The following is a 16,214-nucleotide window of genomic DNA, read 5'->3' as shown; positions in this document are numbered from 1 at the left end:
CCTTGACCCCAAACAAGATGTCCCGGGCGTCGGGCGATAGGAATTCCACATCCCTGACTATACTTCCTCATACCAAAGAAAGACGGTACTCTCAGACCAATCTTAGATCTCAGGCCCCTAATTCTATACATTCTATTGGAACACTTTCATATGGTCACTCTACAAGATGTCATTCCCCTATTACAAAAACAGGACTACATGACAGCATTAGATCTCAAAGATGCTTACTTTCACATTACAATACATCCAGCACATCGAAAATACCTAAGATTTGTAATAGCAGGAAAACATCACCAATTCAAAGTGCTACAGTTCGGGGTAACAACAACACCAAGGGTGTCCACAAAATGCTTAGCAGTGGTTGCAGCATTTCTCAGAAGGCAACACATACATGTATTCCTAGACGATTGGCTCATAAAAGCCACAACAAAACAGAATTGTCACCAGCATACTCAATATACAATAAACATCCTACACAAGTTAGGATTTACAGTCAATTACCAACAATCTCATCTTCAACCTCCCAAATACAACTGTATCTGGGAGAAATTCTAAACACTCAATCAGGGTTGGCATATCCAAACCCACTAAAGAGCCAAGCTTTCCACAATCTCACATCTCAGCTGCACTACAACCACAGTTATACAGTAAAGCTAATGATGAAACTTTTTGGGGTGATGGCCTCATGTATAGCCATAGTTCCCAATGCAAGACTGCACATGCGGCCACTACAGCAGTGCCTTTCTCGACAATGGTCTCAAACACAGGGTCAAATTCCGGATCTAGTGTTGTTGGACCGACAAACTTGCAGCTCTCTACAATAGTGGAATTACACCAACCTCTCAAAAGTGCGGCCCTTTCAAGACCCTTTACCTCAGACCATAATCACAACAGATGCATCACTGATAGGTTGGGGAGCACATCTCAACAACCTCACCATACAAGGCAAGTGGAATTCACAACAACAAACTTTTCATATAAATTACTTGGAACTCCTAGCAGTGTTCCAAGCATTAAAAGCTTCTCAGACACAAATCACACACAAAATAGTGTTGATACGGCCGTACAGTATAACCACAATGTATTATCTGCAAAAACAGGGGGGACACACTCATCCCAAAAATCACTCTTAGCACAGACAATATGGAACTGGGCAATTCACAATCAGATCCAGTTATTAGCAGAATATCTTTCAAACATACACAATCAACCAGTGCCTAATTTGTAAATAAAAACGTGCCGTGCCCAAAGCCCTTCTCTTAAACACCCGGCTGCTGCAATTAAATGTGCCAGCACGGAATACTGAGACAGTGTAATTCTGAAGCCATCTCAGGCCTCTTCAGTCCATTTAAAGCCACTCCCTGCCTCTTCAGCTCACTCTGGCAGCTCTCTGCTTTTTACCTTTGTGACGCTTTTTCGTTTTTCTCGTCCTCCATCTTTCCCATATATGTCTTTTGCTCACAGCAAATGCTTGAGGCAGAATAATAAGCGCCAGCCCTCAAAAATAAGTGCCGGTGCTCAGCACCGGACACAATAAGCACAAATTAAGCACTGCAATCAACTAGTGGACCTGTTAAGCAGGACGCTTCAACAAGTTCGCGAATGCGAGTTTCACTCACAGGTGATTCAGCAATATTTTCAAATGTGGGGAACAGCAGACAGATATGTTCTTCAAAAAAGAAAAAAGCAAAATGCCTAAGCTTCACCTACAGGTACCCACCCCCTCAATCCAAGGGCAATGTTCTATGGATGAATTGGTCAGGAATATTTGCTAACGCTTTTCCACCTCTCCCACTAATTCCATCTCTGATAAAGAGATGAAACAAACCTCACTCACAATGATATTCATAGCTCCAACCTGGGCACATCAACATTGGTACACACTATTGGACCTGTGTGTAGAACCACATCACAAGCTGCCAAACAGACCAGACTTGTTGACTCAAAGAAAGGGTCAAATCAGACATCAAAATCCCATCTTGCTCAACCTGGCGATTTGGCTCCTGAGGTCATAGAGTTTGGCTATTTACAACTTTCATCTGAATGCATGGATATTATAAAAGAAGTGCGCAAACCCACAACCAGACAATGTTATGCAGCTAAATGGAAACACTTTGTATACTATTGTCAACCAAAACATATTGATCCACTTAAAGCATCAGTACAAGATATTGTTTGTTACATGCTTCATTTACAAAAAGCAAACTTGCCATATTCATCTATTAGAATTCATCTAACAGCTATAGCTGTTTATCTTCAAAACAGACAGCAAACCTCATTGTTCATAGTTCCTGTTATGAAAGCCTTTATTGAAGGCCTTAAGAGGGTTATTCCACCCGGAGTGCCTCCAGGATCTGTGTGGAACCTTAATATTGTACTTTCAAGACTTATGGGACCACCATTTGAACCCATGCATTCGTGTAGTCTACAGTTTTTATCAGGGAAGGTAGCGTTCTTAGTAGCTGTTACTTCATTAAGAAGGGTTAGTGAAATTCAAGCATTCACTTTAGAAAAACCTTTCTTTCAAATTCATAAACATAAATTAGTTTTAAGAACAAATCCTAAATTCTTACCAAAGGTGGTTTCACATTTTCATATCAATCAATGGTGCAATTGCCAGTCTTCTTTCCACTGCCAGATTAAGTTGCTGAAAGGGCTCTTCATACCCTTGATGTTAAAATAATTCTTATGTATTATATAGACAGAACAAAGGAGTTTAGGAAAACAATACAACTATTTGTAGCTTTTTCACAACCTCACAAAGGTAATCCTATTTTATAAAAATGGATTAGCCAGATGGATAGTAAAGTGCATTCAAACTTGCTACCTTAAAGCTAAAAGACAATTACCAGTAGCTCCAAGAGCTCATTCCACTAGGGAAAACGGAGTTTCATTGGCTTTTTTTAGGCAATATACCAACAGCAGACATATGTAAAGCTGCCACATGGTCTACACCACACACATTTACCAAACATTACTGTGTGGATGTCTTATCTCGCCAACAAGCAAATGTTTGAGAGGCAGTACTCAAAACAGTATTTCTAACTACTACAACTCCTGCAGACTAGCCACTGCTGATTTAAGGGAGAACTGCTCTACAGTCTATGCACAGCATGTGTATCTATAGCTACACATGCCATCGAACAGAAAATGTTACTTACCCAGTAGACATCTGTTTGTGGCATGTAGTGCTGTAGATTCACATGCGCCCACCCTCCTCCCTGGAAGTCTGTAGCCCTTTGTAGTATAATATATTGTAAATATGTATATACATTGCATGGACATCTTCTTTTCCTTAGTATATATAAGCAATTATACACTCTTTACTTCACCCTCCTGCGGGAAAACAATCTAACAAAGGACTCGATGCCCATGGGCAGTATTACCGATGGGAGAAGTCACCCGATCTCATGACTCAAAAACATTCTTCGAAGAAAAACAACTTGCAACACTCCGAGCCCAACACTAGATGGCGGACATATATATATATATATATATATATATATATATATATATATATATATATATATATATATATGTTAGACTTGGCGACTTGGCATCCTTGACGTGGTCTCCCCTAACGTTTTGCCTCTGCTTGCGAGGTTGTTGATGTGTGCTGGACTGTGTTTTTGCTGTTTTTGATACTGTGGGCACTTTACCCCTGCTATCCAGTGCTAAAGTGCAAGTGCTCCTATGTAAAATGTATGTGTAATTGGCTTTCCATAATTGCCATGTTTGATTTACTAGTAAGTCCCTAGTACAGTGCACTAGAGGTGCCCAGGGCATGTAAATCAAATGCTACTAGTGGGCCTGCAGCACTGGTTGTGCCACCCATCTGCGTAGCCCTGTAAACATGGCTCAGACCTGCCACTGCAGTGTCTGTGTGTACAGTTTTAAACTGCCAATTCAACTTGGTTAGTGTACCCACTTGCCAGGCCTAAACCTTCCCTTTTCATACATGTAAGGCACCCCAAAATGTAAGCCTTAGGTAGCCCCATGGGCAGGGTGCCGGGTATTTTTAAGGTAGGACATACACTAATGTATTTTATATGTCCTAACAGTGAAATACTGCCTAATTCGATTTTCACTGTGCAAGACCTATCCCTCTCATAGGTTAACTTGGGGGCTGCCTTTAAATATTATTAAAGTGCAGATTCCCTTTGGGAGCAGATAGAAATATGGAGTTTAGGGTCTCTGAGCTCACAATTTAAAAATACATCTTTTGGCAAAGGCTGTTTTCAGACTGTGTTTGAAAATGCCACTTTTAGAAAGTAGGCATTTTCTTGCTTAAACCATTCTGTGACTCTGCCTGTTTGTGGATTCCCTGTCTGGGTCAGTTTGACAGTTGTGCTGTTTGCACCTCTCCTCTAGACAGTGACACAAAGGGAGCTGGGGTGTAGCCTGCATATCCTGACGAGCGATCTGTGCAGGGAGGGAGGGAAGGAGCGGTCTCTCACACCTTAAAGGGGTGTGCCTGCCCTCACACAATCCAGTCTCCAAACCCCTGGTGTGTGTCTGGGGACTGGCCTGGGCAAGGCAGGATCTTGCAAACAAGAGAGACTTACCTTTAAAGTTTGCCTACTTCAAAGGCAGAAAGGGGTATAAGTAGTGGACTCATAACCCCTGAAAATTAGATCACTTCTGGATCAAGAGGAACCTCTGCCAAAGAGAAGAGCTGAAGAGCTGAGGAGAAGTGCTGCCCCTGCCTGTGACTGTGCTTTGTTGGGCTATCCTGCAGTTGCTGCTCCTACCTGTGACAGGGGACAAAGACTGGAATTTGTTGTGCATTCCTGCTTGAAAAGAATCTCCAAGGGCTTGAACTGAGCTTGCCTCCTGTTGTTGAAGTTTCAGGGCCATCAAAGACTTCCCCTGCCATCACCTAGACTCTCTGCTGAGACTCCTGCCCTGCCAAGTGGTGCCCTGTCCAGTCCTTGGGCCCTTGAAAAGTGAAGTTGGCAGACAAGAACTGAAAATCCACGCACAGAATGCTGTGTGGGGTAATTTGCGATGCACCTACTGCAACGCGGCTGATAAACGGCACACCGCCGGCTTCGTGGCTGAAATGGACGCTCCACCTGCATCGCGGCTGGGAGATCGACAAATCACAGCTGGAGAAACGACGCGCAACACCCGCTTATGGAGGCTAATGACGCAAACCCCACGCAGCACGGTTTTCTGATACTGTGCGACTGGATTTTCCACGCAACATCCCTAGGTGTCGAAGTCAACCCAACTCTGCGCGGATCCGAGGTGCCCCATCCGGAAATTGACGCATCGATCTCTTGTGAGGGAATCAAACAACACATCGCCGGAGAAGGAAATGACGCACGGCCTCACTTGCGAGTAAGGAATCAATGAATCGATACCCTTTTCTGACACACGTTCGCTCGTGCAGCTTTATTTTTTACGCTAACCAGGTACTTTGTGTAACAACAGGATTCTCACTGTTTTCTAAGGATTAAGACTCTTATTCTGCCAAAAATTCATTTCTTGACTTGTATATGTTGGATTTTTGTCATCTTGGTCTTGTTTGAGTTAGATAAATATTACCTATTTTTCTAAACCGTTGTGGTTTCCATTTTGTAGTGTTTTCACTGTATTATTCTTGGTGTTGCTACAAATAGTTTACACATTGCTTCTGAAGTTAAGCTTGCCTGCTTGTGCCAAGTTACCAAGGGGGTGAGTGGGGGATAACTTTGTGTGATTCTTCTTTACCCTGAATAGAGTGAGGGTTCTTTCTTGGACAGGGGGATCCAGACTGCCAACCAAAGACCCCATTTCTGACTATATATATATATATATATATATATAAATATATATATAAATAATCAAAGTTTACAGGGACATTCTAGTTAGGTTCATATTTTACACTAATAAAACCATAGAAATTCAGCAATTATAGCTATCTCAAGAAAGCTTATTTTTCACTTCTTCACAGGTCCTGTAATTGCTGCCTCAGTCTTTTCTTTGAGAGCCAAAGATAAGAAATGTCTGTACTCTGTGGATGATTCTGATTCTGAAAGAAGAGGCGATGTGCGCCATTCTCCAAGTGAGTGGAAAATGCATACATGTTTTCATTGTGAATATAACAATTACTTCAAAATTCTTTTAGAGTCATGTGCTGCCACCATTCCTTACCAGGACACTTCAGCTTCAAAATCCAGATTGCTAAATCGTTTTGTGATACGTTAACACTTATTGCGGACAGGTAGCAGGCTACTACATTGGATACTTAAAACATGAAGGACATTTAATATTCACATTGAGTTACAGTTTGTTATCCTATTTATCACACAGTTTGTGTGCCATGCAATTTTTCAAGTTACTTGTCCTTAGGAATTTATGCAATCTGTCATATAGGTGCTCATTTAGGTTGAATGTGCATTTGGCCAAGCAGTGATCAGGCGAGTGGAAATGAGAGAAGTTATACAAGTATACATCTACCATCTAGTAATAGTTGTACCAGTGAAATATTACATGTAGTCGTCTCGGAAGTGACCGAATTCGAATCTTATTCATTACTTCAGATTTTTTGATCAGGAGTGATTATGTTGTGGTTACTAAATTGGCAGTACCTTTACATTGAAGGTCATTAAATCAGGAGTGCCGTTACTTTGCAGGTAACACGGTATTACTTTTACCTGTATTCTAAATTCATCTGGGTGTGTGCATGTATACAGAGAGAGAAAGAGAGGGAGAGAGAGAAAGCTAGACATGTTTAATTTTAATTTTCACTACATTTAATGTAATATTTTAAACTACCCATCCCTAAAAACTTCTTACTACCTACCTATCCCTGCTCCCTAAAACATTCTTACTATTTTTATACACTATCCATTCCTAAACCCTAACAACTCCTTGCGACAACTATGCACTACCCATCCCTGGAATCTAAATACTCCATACTGTTTCTACACAATGCCTATCCCAGATCCCTAAAAAAACTCCATATTACCCCCTATACATTACCTATCCCCGAAAACCAAAAATACCTTACTATACCCTTGAACTACCCATCGTTGAACCCTAACCTAAAACCTCCTTACTTCCCCATGTAAACTTAAAAATTATATCTATCTATCTATCTATCTATCTATCTATCTATCTATCTATCTATCTATCTATCTATCTATCTATCTATCTATCTATATGTGTGTATATATATATATATATATAAATGTATTTACAATAATTTTGTTTTACTTTACATTTGCACTCTTAAAACTAATTTATGTTAAACATAACAATTATTTAATTTTAATGTAAGTTTAATTTAAATTAAATAACACAATTTTAAGTGACTTCACCTGAATAATATATATGTATCTCATGGTGAGTGACGCAGGGATCACCCACAATAGCAAACAGTAACCAGAGATGCAAAGGTCGATACTGTGGGTGGGCATGGACCTGAGCGACAGGGACTTGAGTAGCCTGGGGATCCTCCCATAAATAATAATATCATAGACGGTGTATGTTTCACTGTGGTGTGTTTTTTATGTTTTATCTGAAAAACCTTGATATATAAAGCATTTAAAAAAACAAAATATATAACTATTAGTAAATACACACACACATACTCATCTACCTTGCCCTCTACTACTTCATTTATATAAATGTCAGGACACAGAGACCGAATCCCTGTGTCCTATAAAGGTAGCCCAAACATATTTTTAGCTATTGTGGCCAGCCAAAGAGATCATTAGCAAGACTGGCGGACGGGAAAAAAAGCCCTCAGTAACCAATCCAAACCCTCTATTTTTCTACTTTGAGGTCCCTGGGGCGTCTTACAAAAGACCCCCGGGATCAACCCTCCATATATCTGCATTTTGTTTAACCTTAATTTCTCCAAAACGGTATAACAATTTTACACCAAAATACAAAAGCACACTTTCTGGATAAAGCTCTTGCTTTCTGCTTAAATTGGTGTAATCATGTTCAGCTGCTTTCTGTGAAATGCTGTTAAAAAAACCCACTGAAATTGAATGGGAAAATAGCATTTTGGCCACCCTTTTTATTGCCCCTGGTTTACAAATCACCCAAAACTTTCCAGGAAGGAGCTGAGGTGGATGAACTTTTTTTTTCTTTCTTTTTTTTTAAAAGGGACAAAGTTATTAGGAAAATGAAACTCTTTTTCCTATGGAAGATCTTAGTGGATTAGGCTAGAAGGATGTGTGGTAAACAAGTCTCCTGAGAGTAAACATTTTCTATTCGATTTAGGTACCCCATCGGGAGGTCCTCTTATCTTACCAATGGGGGAGTGCCCTTCATCTGAACCTTCACATACACGTCTATGCATGGAGATTGAACAGCAACATTTTAGCAGTTTTGATTTGACATCAGAAAGAGGAGACGGACTGTCAGAAGGACTTTGTTTGACAAGGTTTAGTCTGATCCTGAGAAAAGTTTGTAAACTGGTTAAGGGACTGTAATCTTGATCCTCCACAGGCATAACTTTCTTTTGTGTTGTTATATATTTTATCTTTGGCACAGAAGGCTTTGCAGTAGGCACAGTTAAGCGCTACTGTAGGAAAGTACCATCTTTCTTGACATTTACCTCCATCTTTACATGTATGTCAGTATGTTTTTGCCTGTCTCACTGGGATCCTGCCTAACTGTGTCACTGAGGATCTGCTAATCAGGACCTCAGTGCTAATGCTCTCTCTGCCTTTAAATTTGTCACTATAGGCTAGTGACCACTTTAACCAATTTCAATTGGCATATTGAAACACCCTTATAATTCTCTAGTATATTGTACCTAGGTACCCAGGATATTGGGGTTCCAGGAGATCCATATGGGCTGCAGTATTTTTTTTGCTACCAATAGGGAGCTCAGACAAACCTTTACACAGGACTGCCATTGCAGCCTGAGTGAAATAACGCACACGTTATTTCACAGCCATTTTCACTGCACTTAAGTAACTTATAAGTCACCTATAAGTCTAACCTTCACTTGCTGAAGGTTAGGTGCAAAGTTACTAAGTGTGAAGGCACCCTTGCACTAGCAAAGGTGCCCCCACATAGTTAAGGGCCATTTCCCTGGACTTTGTGAGTGCAGGGACACCATTACACGCGTGCACTACATATAGGTCAATACCTATATGTAGCTTCACAATGGTAACTCTGAATATGGCCATGTAACATGTCTAAGATCATGGAATTGTACCCCATTCCAAATCTGGTATTGGGGAGTCAATTCCATGCATCCTGGGGGCTCCACTATGGACCCCCAGTACTGCCAAACCAGCTCAATGGGGTTTTCTCTGCAGCTACAGCTGTTGCCAACCCACAGACAGGGTTCTGCCCTCCTGGGGCCTGGGCAGCCCAGTCCCAGGAAGGCAGAACAAAGCATTTTCTCTGAGAGCAGGGTTTTACACCCTCTCTCTTTGGAAATAGGTGTTAAAGGCTGGGGAGAGGTAGCCTCGCCCAGCCTCTGGAAATGCTTTGAAGGGCACAGATAGTGCCCTCCTTGCATAAGCCAGTCTACACCGGTTTAGGGAACCCCCAGTCCCTACTCTGGCGTGAAACTGGACAAAGGAAAGGGGAGTGACCACTCCCCTGTCCATCACCACTCCAGGGGTGGTGCCCAGAGCTCCTCCAGTGTGTCCTAGACCTCAGCCATCTGGTTTCCAGAGGTGTGAGGGCACTCTGGAGGCCTCTGAGTGGCCAGTGCCAGCAGGTGACGTCAGAGACCCCTCCTGATAGGTGCATACCTGACTAGGTAGCCAATCCTCCTCTGAGGGCTATTTAGGGTCTCTCCAGTGGGCTTTTCCTCAGATTACGACTTGCAAGAGTTCATCAGGGTTCATCTGCACCTCTCTCTTTGACTTCTACCAAGGATCGACCGCTGACTGTTCCAGGACGCCTGCAAAACTGCAAAAAGTAGCCAGAAGACTACCAGTCACATTGTCGCACCTAATCCTGCCAGCTTTCTCGACTGTTTCCTGGTGGTGCATGCTCTGGGGGCTGCCTGCCTTCACCCTGCACTGGAAGCCACAAAGAAATCTCCTGTGGGTCGACGGAATCCTCCCCCTGCTCCAGCAGGTACCAAACTTCAGCTTCACTGGTACTCTGGGTCCCCTCTCATCCTGACAAGCGTGGCCCCTGGAACACAGGTGGCGGACCCAAGTGACCCAGACTGTCCAGTGGTCCAACTTTCCGAATTTGGAGGAGGTAAGTCCTTGCCTCCCCTCCCCAGACAGTAATCCTGTGCACCGCGTGATCTGCAGCTACAAGGGCTTCTGTGCACATTTCCAAGAAATCCTGCATGCACAGCCGAGCCTAGGTCCCCAGCACTCCGTCCTGCGATGCTCAGCTCCCTGAGTTGATCTCCGGTGTCGTGGGACCTCTCTTTGCAGTGTTGAGACGACCGCTGTGTTCAGACTTCTTGAACCCGTGTTCAAGGGCTTCTGCGGGTGCTCCCTGCCTGTGCGTGGGCTCTCTACATTGCTAAGGGCCCCCTCTGTCTCTTCTCCCAAGTGGCAACATCCTGGTCCTTCCTGGGCTCGGGCAGCACCCTTTTTCTCCAGCCGCGACTCTTGCAGCTAGCAAGGCTTGATTGCGGTATTTTGTAGAGGAAACAATTCTGCATCCTCCAGCACGCCATGGGAAATCTTCTGCACAAAGAAGAACTTTCTACCTCCTTTCGTTGTTGCAAAACCTGCAGCTTCCTCCAACCGGAAGCAGCCATTTTGCACCTTCATCCGGGGTTTAGTGGGCTCCTGCCCCGCCCGGACACTTTAGCAACTCTTGGGCTTGGTCCCCTTCCTTTGCAGGTCTTCAGGTCAAGGAATCCGTCTTCAGTGCTTTGCAGTCTATTGTGGTCCTTGCAAAATCCTTTATCACGACCTTACTGTGTTTCTGGGGAAATAGCAGTACTTTACTCCTACTTTCCAGGGTCTTGGAGTGGGGTCTTCTTTACACCCTTAGTTTTGTCTTACACTCCCAGTGACCCTCTACACACTACACTAGCCTAGAATTCTATTCGTGGTTCGCATTCCACTTTCTTAGTATATGGTTTGTGTTGCCCCTAGGCCTTTTGCAACCTATTGTATTCTACAGTGTTTGCACTATTTTCTGACTGTTTTACTTACCTGATTTGGTTAGTTGTGTATATTTTGTATATGTTACTTACCTCCTAAGGGAGTATATCCTCTGAGATATTTTTGGCACATTGTCACTAAAATAAAGTAACTTAATTTTTAGTAACTATGAGTATTGTCTTTCTTATGATATAGTACCTATATGATATAAGTGGTATTGCATGAGCTTTGCATGTCTCTTGGTTCAGCCTTGGCTGCTAGAAGACTACTACACTCTACTAATAAGGGATAACTGGACCTGGCACAAGGTGTAAGTACCATTGGTACCCACTATAAGCCAGGCCAGCCTCCTACAGCTACATGTGGGCCCTTCCAACTTTTTTATTTTTTGCCAGTTTAGCCTTCTCTTTCCAAATCACCTGTTGTGATACGTGTCCTGAAAAGCCTGACGCATATGTTTCACCCAAACCCTTCATAACGCCTCAGTGGGAACTTAATTTGGTTCTAATGCTCCTGGTATGTATGGAATTCGACCCTAGCCACAATTGTTCCTTGCAGCTCTTGACCATTAAAATGGTATTTCTCACTGCAATAACTTCGGCTTACCACTTTAGTGAGCTGAAGGAGCAGTCATTTAAGTCTCTGTATAGCACCTAATTTCTAAACAAATTTTTGCTGAGGACCAGGACCTCCTTTCTACGTATGGCGGTATGGCCCTTTCACTCAGGACAATCATTCATTCTACCAGCTTGTGGTTCTGCTTCATTCATCAGCTCACAATCATCAGGCAATGGTGCCTTGGAACCTTTTGAGAGGTAAAGCATGGGTACCAGATGTGGAATCTGCATTCAAAAGTATTTATAAGAGCAAGTTACTTCCTAGTAACATTCTTTATGGTGGATAATCTATCTAACTGTAGATTCATCATCGTCCTTGCTCCATCGCGTTCTGTGGAGTGCACTTCTGCACAATCTAACAGTTTGTATTCGGCACCCTATCACCTGCAATTTCTGAAAGCTGATTAGCCTCTGTCACAAAAGAAGAGCAATGGAGACAATGACATCTGCGTGCAGCAGTGGTGCCTATATGCGGCCCCACTCTGTCACTTTTGGGTCAGTACTGGGTCTCCATGGAACTATGTGACACCACCCGGTGGCGAGCAGGAGCTGTCGCTTGAAAATCTCCAGCTCCAAAGGTTGATTTAGAGTGTGGCAGACGGAGGGTGCTCCGTCAGGATGGCAAAGAACATGGCCCTGCTGTCCTGAGGGACCTCCACCCACCAAATCCCAGTATTGAGCACCAGCCCCTTGGACAACTCTTAAAATCAACAGGAACCGTCGTCACAGCAGTTCCTGTTAATGTTGTAAAAGTTTGACGGAGCGCTCTGTCAAACAGGATGGCAGCCTATCCAACTTCTACACAGGTTCTCATTTATAAAAAAAAATCCCAAAGTTAGTTTGTTTTTGAATAATGAAAGCATTTCCACTATTGTGGTACAATAATATCACCCTTGGTGTAAATGCGTGGCATGGACGTTTTCAACAAAAACATGAGAATTTGTGAGTCAGACCCTACTTTTTCCTTTGCTTTGTATCCATTTTACTTTGTTATTTGGAATAACAGAGGATCGTATTGGCACCTGATTTCACATTCTGTACCGTGGGGATTTGAGGTCATACCTTGGCACAACTATAGGATGGTCAGCAGTTGATCTGAGGACACTCTGTCCTTCCAACCCAAACTGTTTCCTAGGATATATGATGAGGGCTTGAAGGGCTATTGTATCTGATGCCACTTGGGTGAATTCCAGACTTGACACAGAAAAACGTTGTACTTCCACATTCAAAAGAGGAACATAGCTCTGGCTGTAGAGCATATTTACTGCAGTGCTGAGGGAGATGAGACGATGTTGTTTCTCCTTTCTATCCTCTCACCCCTGAAATTGCATAACACATTGTGAATGCCAACCAGCAGCTGTTTATGTCTCCTCTGCAGGCACTCGAGTCTTGAGATGACTCATGTTTCCAGCAGTTGGATTCATCACTTCTTTAAAGTATCAACGCAGATTCAGCTGGGGGAGGCCTGCCATGGTGATTAAAGGCAGCTCGCTGAGTCTTCTGTACTTATTCAGCAAGCCTGTTTTGAGCTTTTCTTTTCATGTGGCGCATGTAACTAAAAGCAGATTCGTTATGTTGGTTCCTTTCTCGCTGTATTGCTCTCCCTGGTGATACGCTCTCCTAGAGGCTTTTCATCAGCAGATATGGCTTGCTGAGTCAAGCTCTGTTTACTCTGCGAGTCAGCGTCATTTCTGCAGCTTTTCTCTCTAGTAGCAGATGTATTTTAAACTTGCATTGGCATGAGAGGCAGAAATAAAGTTATTCTATTCCTCCTGATAGACCATGACGGCAGCAGCTCGTCTGCAATGATGTTTTCTTGGATGCTCTTTAAATTACGAACATCTGCAATGGAAGCCATTCAAACAAGAAAGAAAATAGTTCGTGTGGAGAGGTTTTCGGTTTCCTGTTCAGAAAATGTGCAAGAATGGTTGGGGAAAATAAAGAAACATGAGCAATGGGCGGGTTGGGGGTAAAGAAATACACACATTACAGCATGATAAGTGGAGGGAAAGAAGCATGGAGGAAGTAATAAATCATGTGTTTGGGAGTTCTCCACCAGAGGAGATACTTTCAGGAGAATTACTTCTGCTGTACTATCCCTGCAGCGAAGATAATTCCATCAGATATATATATTTTTTTATAACAATCAAGAGTAACTTCAATTATGTTTTCAAGATGAACTCCGTTTTGTTTATTTAGCTTTACATGGATAATTGCAAATGTTGCCACTCTTAAGACATTAGACAGATCTTAGTAAATCCAGGAACATCAAACCTACAAGTTGTCCACCGTTTGCAATAAATGAGCAGTGTCTCACAAAAGTTCACTACCTTTGATAATGTCCCAGCCACTCCATTCAAAAGCCTATTTGATTATGTCTAAACTGCTTTGTTAAAGCAGGTGATGTATATGCAAATAGGATTGGGAGAGTAATAGAAGGGTTGTATAGCACCAGTGTTATAACTTATTGAAAGAAGCTAAAAATGCAGATTCTTTTTCCACTAGTTTTGACTTGTTACTGACAGGGCACCCCTGTGCAGCATTTGTTAAGATGTAGTACTTACACCCCAGCATGTCCTAGATTAATTTAATAGAATACTGCATTTTAGCGAGTACAGCTTAATCTTTTGGCCTTCTCTGTTACTTGTAGTAATATTTAATTTGCATATTTCTCTGACCATCTTTTGGCTATTGTTAGGCCTGTAATGTCCCCTGCATGCTAAACTGGTGAGTACCCTTGCCTTTTGTGCCTGACTTGAAGTTAAACTGGTATGCTTATGTTTTGCTTGTTCTTGGCATCATACTATTCTAGTGTGTATGCAGAGGACTCTGCCTGCCTCTGGTAATGTGGGGTCCAAATCTTTTTCTGTGGGCACTCCCCACTTGCCCCCATAGTGGGCATTGGACTACTGTACTGTTGCATGAGCTGTGTTAGGTCTCCATTTCAGAATGACGCTTTTAACTTGAGATATTTTTCGAATGGCTTTTCACATACTTTCCTATTAACCAGAGAATATGCTGCTTATACATTTTATTCTTGGTAGGCATTGTTGCCCTGTTGTCTGTAGAGACACACAATCATTATGCAGTGACTTTGTTTTCCTTTTCTGTGCTCTTTTGGAGATACCTTGATTTTGCTAGACAAACCAAAGTGGCTGTTCTGCACCTGTGTAACAGTGCATTAGGAAGAATGTTTATTATATAGACAGCATCCATGCTATAGTCGTTGAGAAGAGCAGTTCCAACCAGCTGATCCTGCAACCACTGTGATCTGTGACTGAGATGCAACCCTGCTGACTGCAACCTCTTTCCTGCTCAGGAAGATAACTTGTACACCAAGACTGGCTTTCTGACATCTAAGACCAAGGTATGGGGATTAAACTATCCCAATTTATTTGGCAGAAGGGTACTTCCGCTATACTCTCTTTAGCACAGTCCTAGTTACAGATAGGAGTTAGGTAACATTAGTAACAATTGCCAATTTGCATTTTTTTACATTGTTTACCGTTCTAACAATGCTGATTATAATAACATGCCTCATCTTTCTTTTAATCGCAGCTCATCATTTTTATGTAAAAATATGATAATTTTAATACATGTTTGTTGTATCTTTCTTGTCTTTACCTTGGGCATGCAAGAGCGACCAAACGAAAAGATTAGATCTGTTCCAGAGATTCCTTGAGAATTAGAGTGTCATGTTCGAGGTTACCCATGACATCTATTTAGTCTGGCCACTTTAGGGGTTTGGATGGGGTACTGTAAGCTAGCTGAAATGAAACAATTACTGATTGTATAGGTAGACTAAGTCTAAATATTATGAAGTTCTTTTTCTTATTTACACAGTCGTACTACTCTAGTAGAAACTGTGTAGCATGGCACCACCAACATTTTAGGTCAGATACTTATTTAACGGGTCTCCTGAGTAGTTTACTAACATGTGCCCAAGGCTCCCTTTCACTTCTACACTGAGACGTCTGTGGTGAATGGGATTTAATAGGAAGCACCTACTTATGCCTGTACGTTGTTCAAGCTTAAATGTTCAAAAAGATTACCCCACTGTAGTTTTACCCTTCTCTGAATACCATTGATTTAACAGGCACTATTAATTAATATTCCTGTCACTTGTAGATAGGCAGTAACTGCACATTTAACTGCACATTGTCTCGCCAGTGTCGGGGGGATACGCTGCCTTCATGGCTGAGGCACACAAAGCTTATAAATACAAAGTTTCTATTCCTGGGTTACCGCTCCTGCAGTCGATACATTTCACACAAAACACTGAGGAAGTAGTTCCAGCTGCATATAGACCTTATGACTATTTAGAAATTCCTTAGCAATTTAGGAACATCAAAATCGTTAATGGTGCCCTCCCACGCACACAACAACATGTAAGACTGGGTCCTCTCAGCAATGATGGGGCAGTGTGGCCAAACTTAGCTGGCTCAACACCATATCCAAATTTAGGGACACTAAATAATGTTGACATACATGCTCTGTGTATGTATTTGGTTAGACTGTATGGACTGCAAATGCAGTTTGTTATGCGTACCATGAC

The 16,214-nt window shown here is 42.3% G+C and overlaps 1 protein-coding gene across 1 annotated transcript in view; it reads left to right on the top strand.

Moving 5' to 3' along the window:
- LOC138259594 (gastrula zinc finger protein XlCGF57.1-like) overlaps positions 1-16,214 on the top strand; it is a 215,101-nt gene that overhangs the window by 51,864 nt on the left and 147,023 nt on the right. The window contains exon 3 of the mRNA XM_069207427.1: positions 5,939-6,049. Within this exon, the coding sequence (XP_069063528.1) occupies positions 5,939-6,049 (111 nt within the window). The remainder of the gene's footprint in view (positions 1-5,938; positions 6,050-16,214) is intronic.

Source organism: Pleurodeles waltl, chromosome 9, assembly GCF_031143425.1.
Source record: "Pleurodeles waltl isolate 20211129_DDA chromosome 9, aPleWal1.hap1.20221129, whole genome shotgun sequence".
Taxonomy (NCBI): domain Eukaryota; kingdom Metazoa; phylum Chordata; class Amphibia; order Caudata; family Salamandridae; genus Pleurodeles; species Pleurodeles waltl.
The sequence above is the reverse complement of the archived record's forward strand: the minus strand, read 5'-3'. Positions and strand labels throughout refer to the sequence as shown.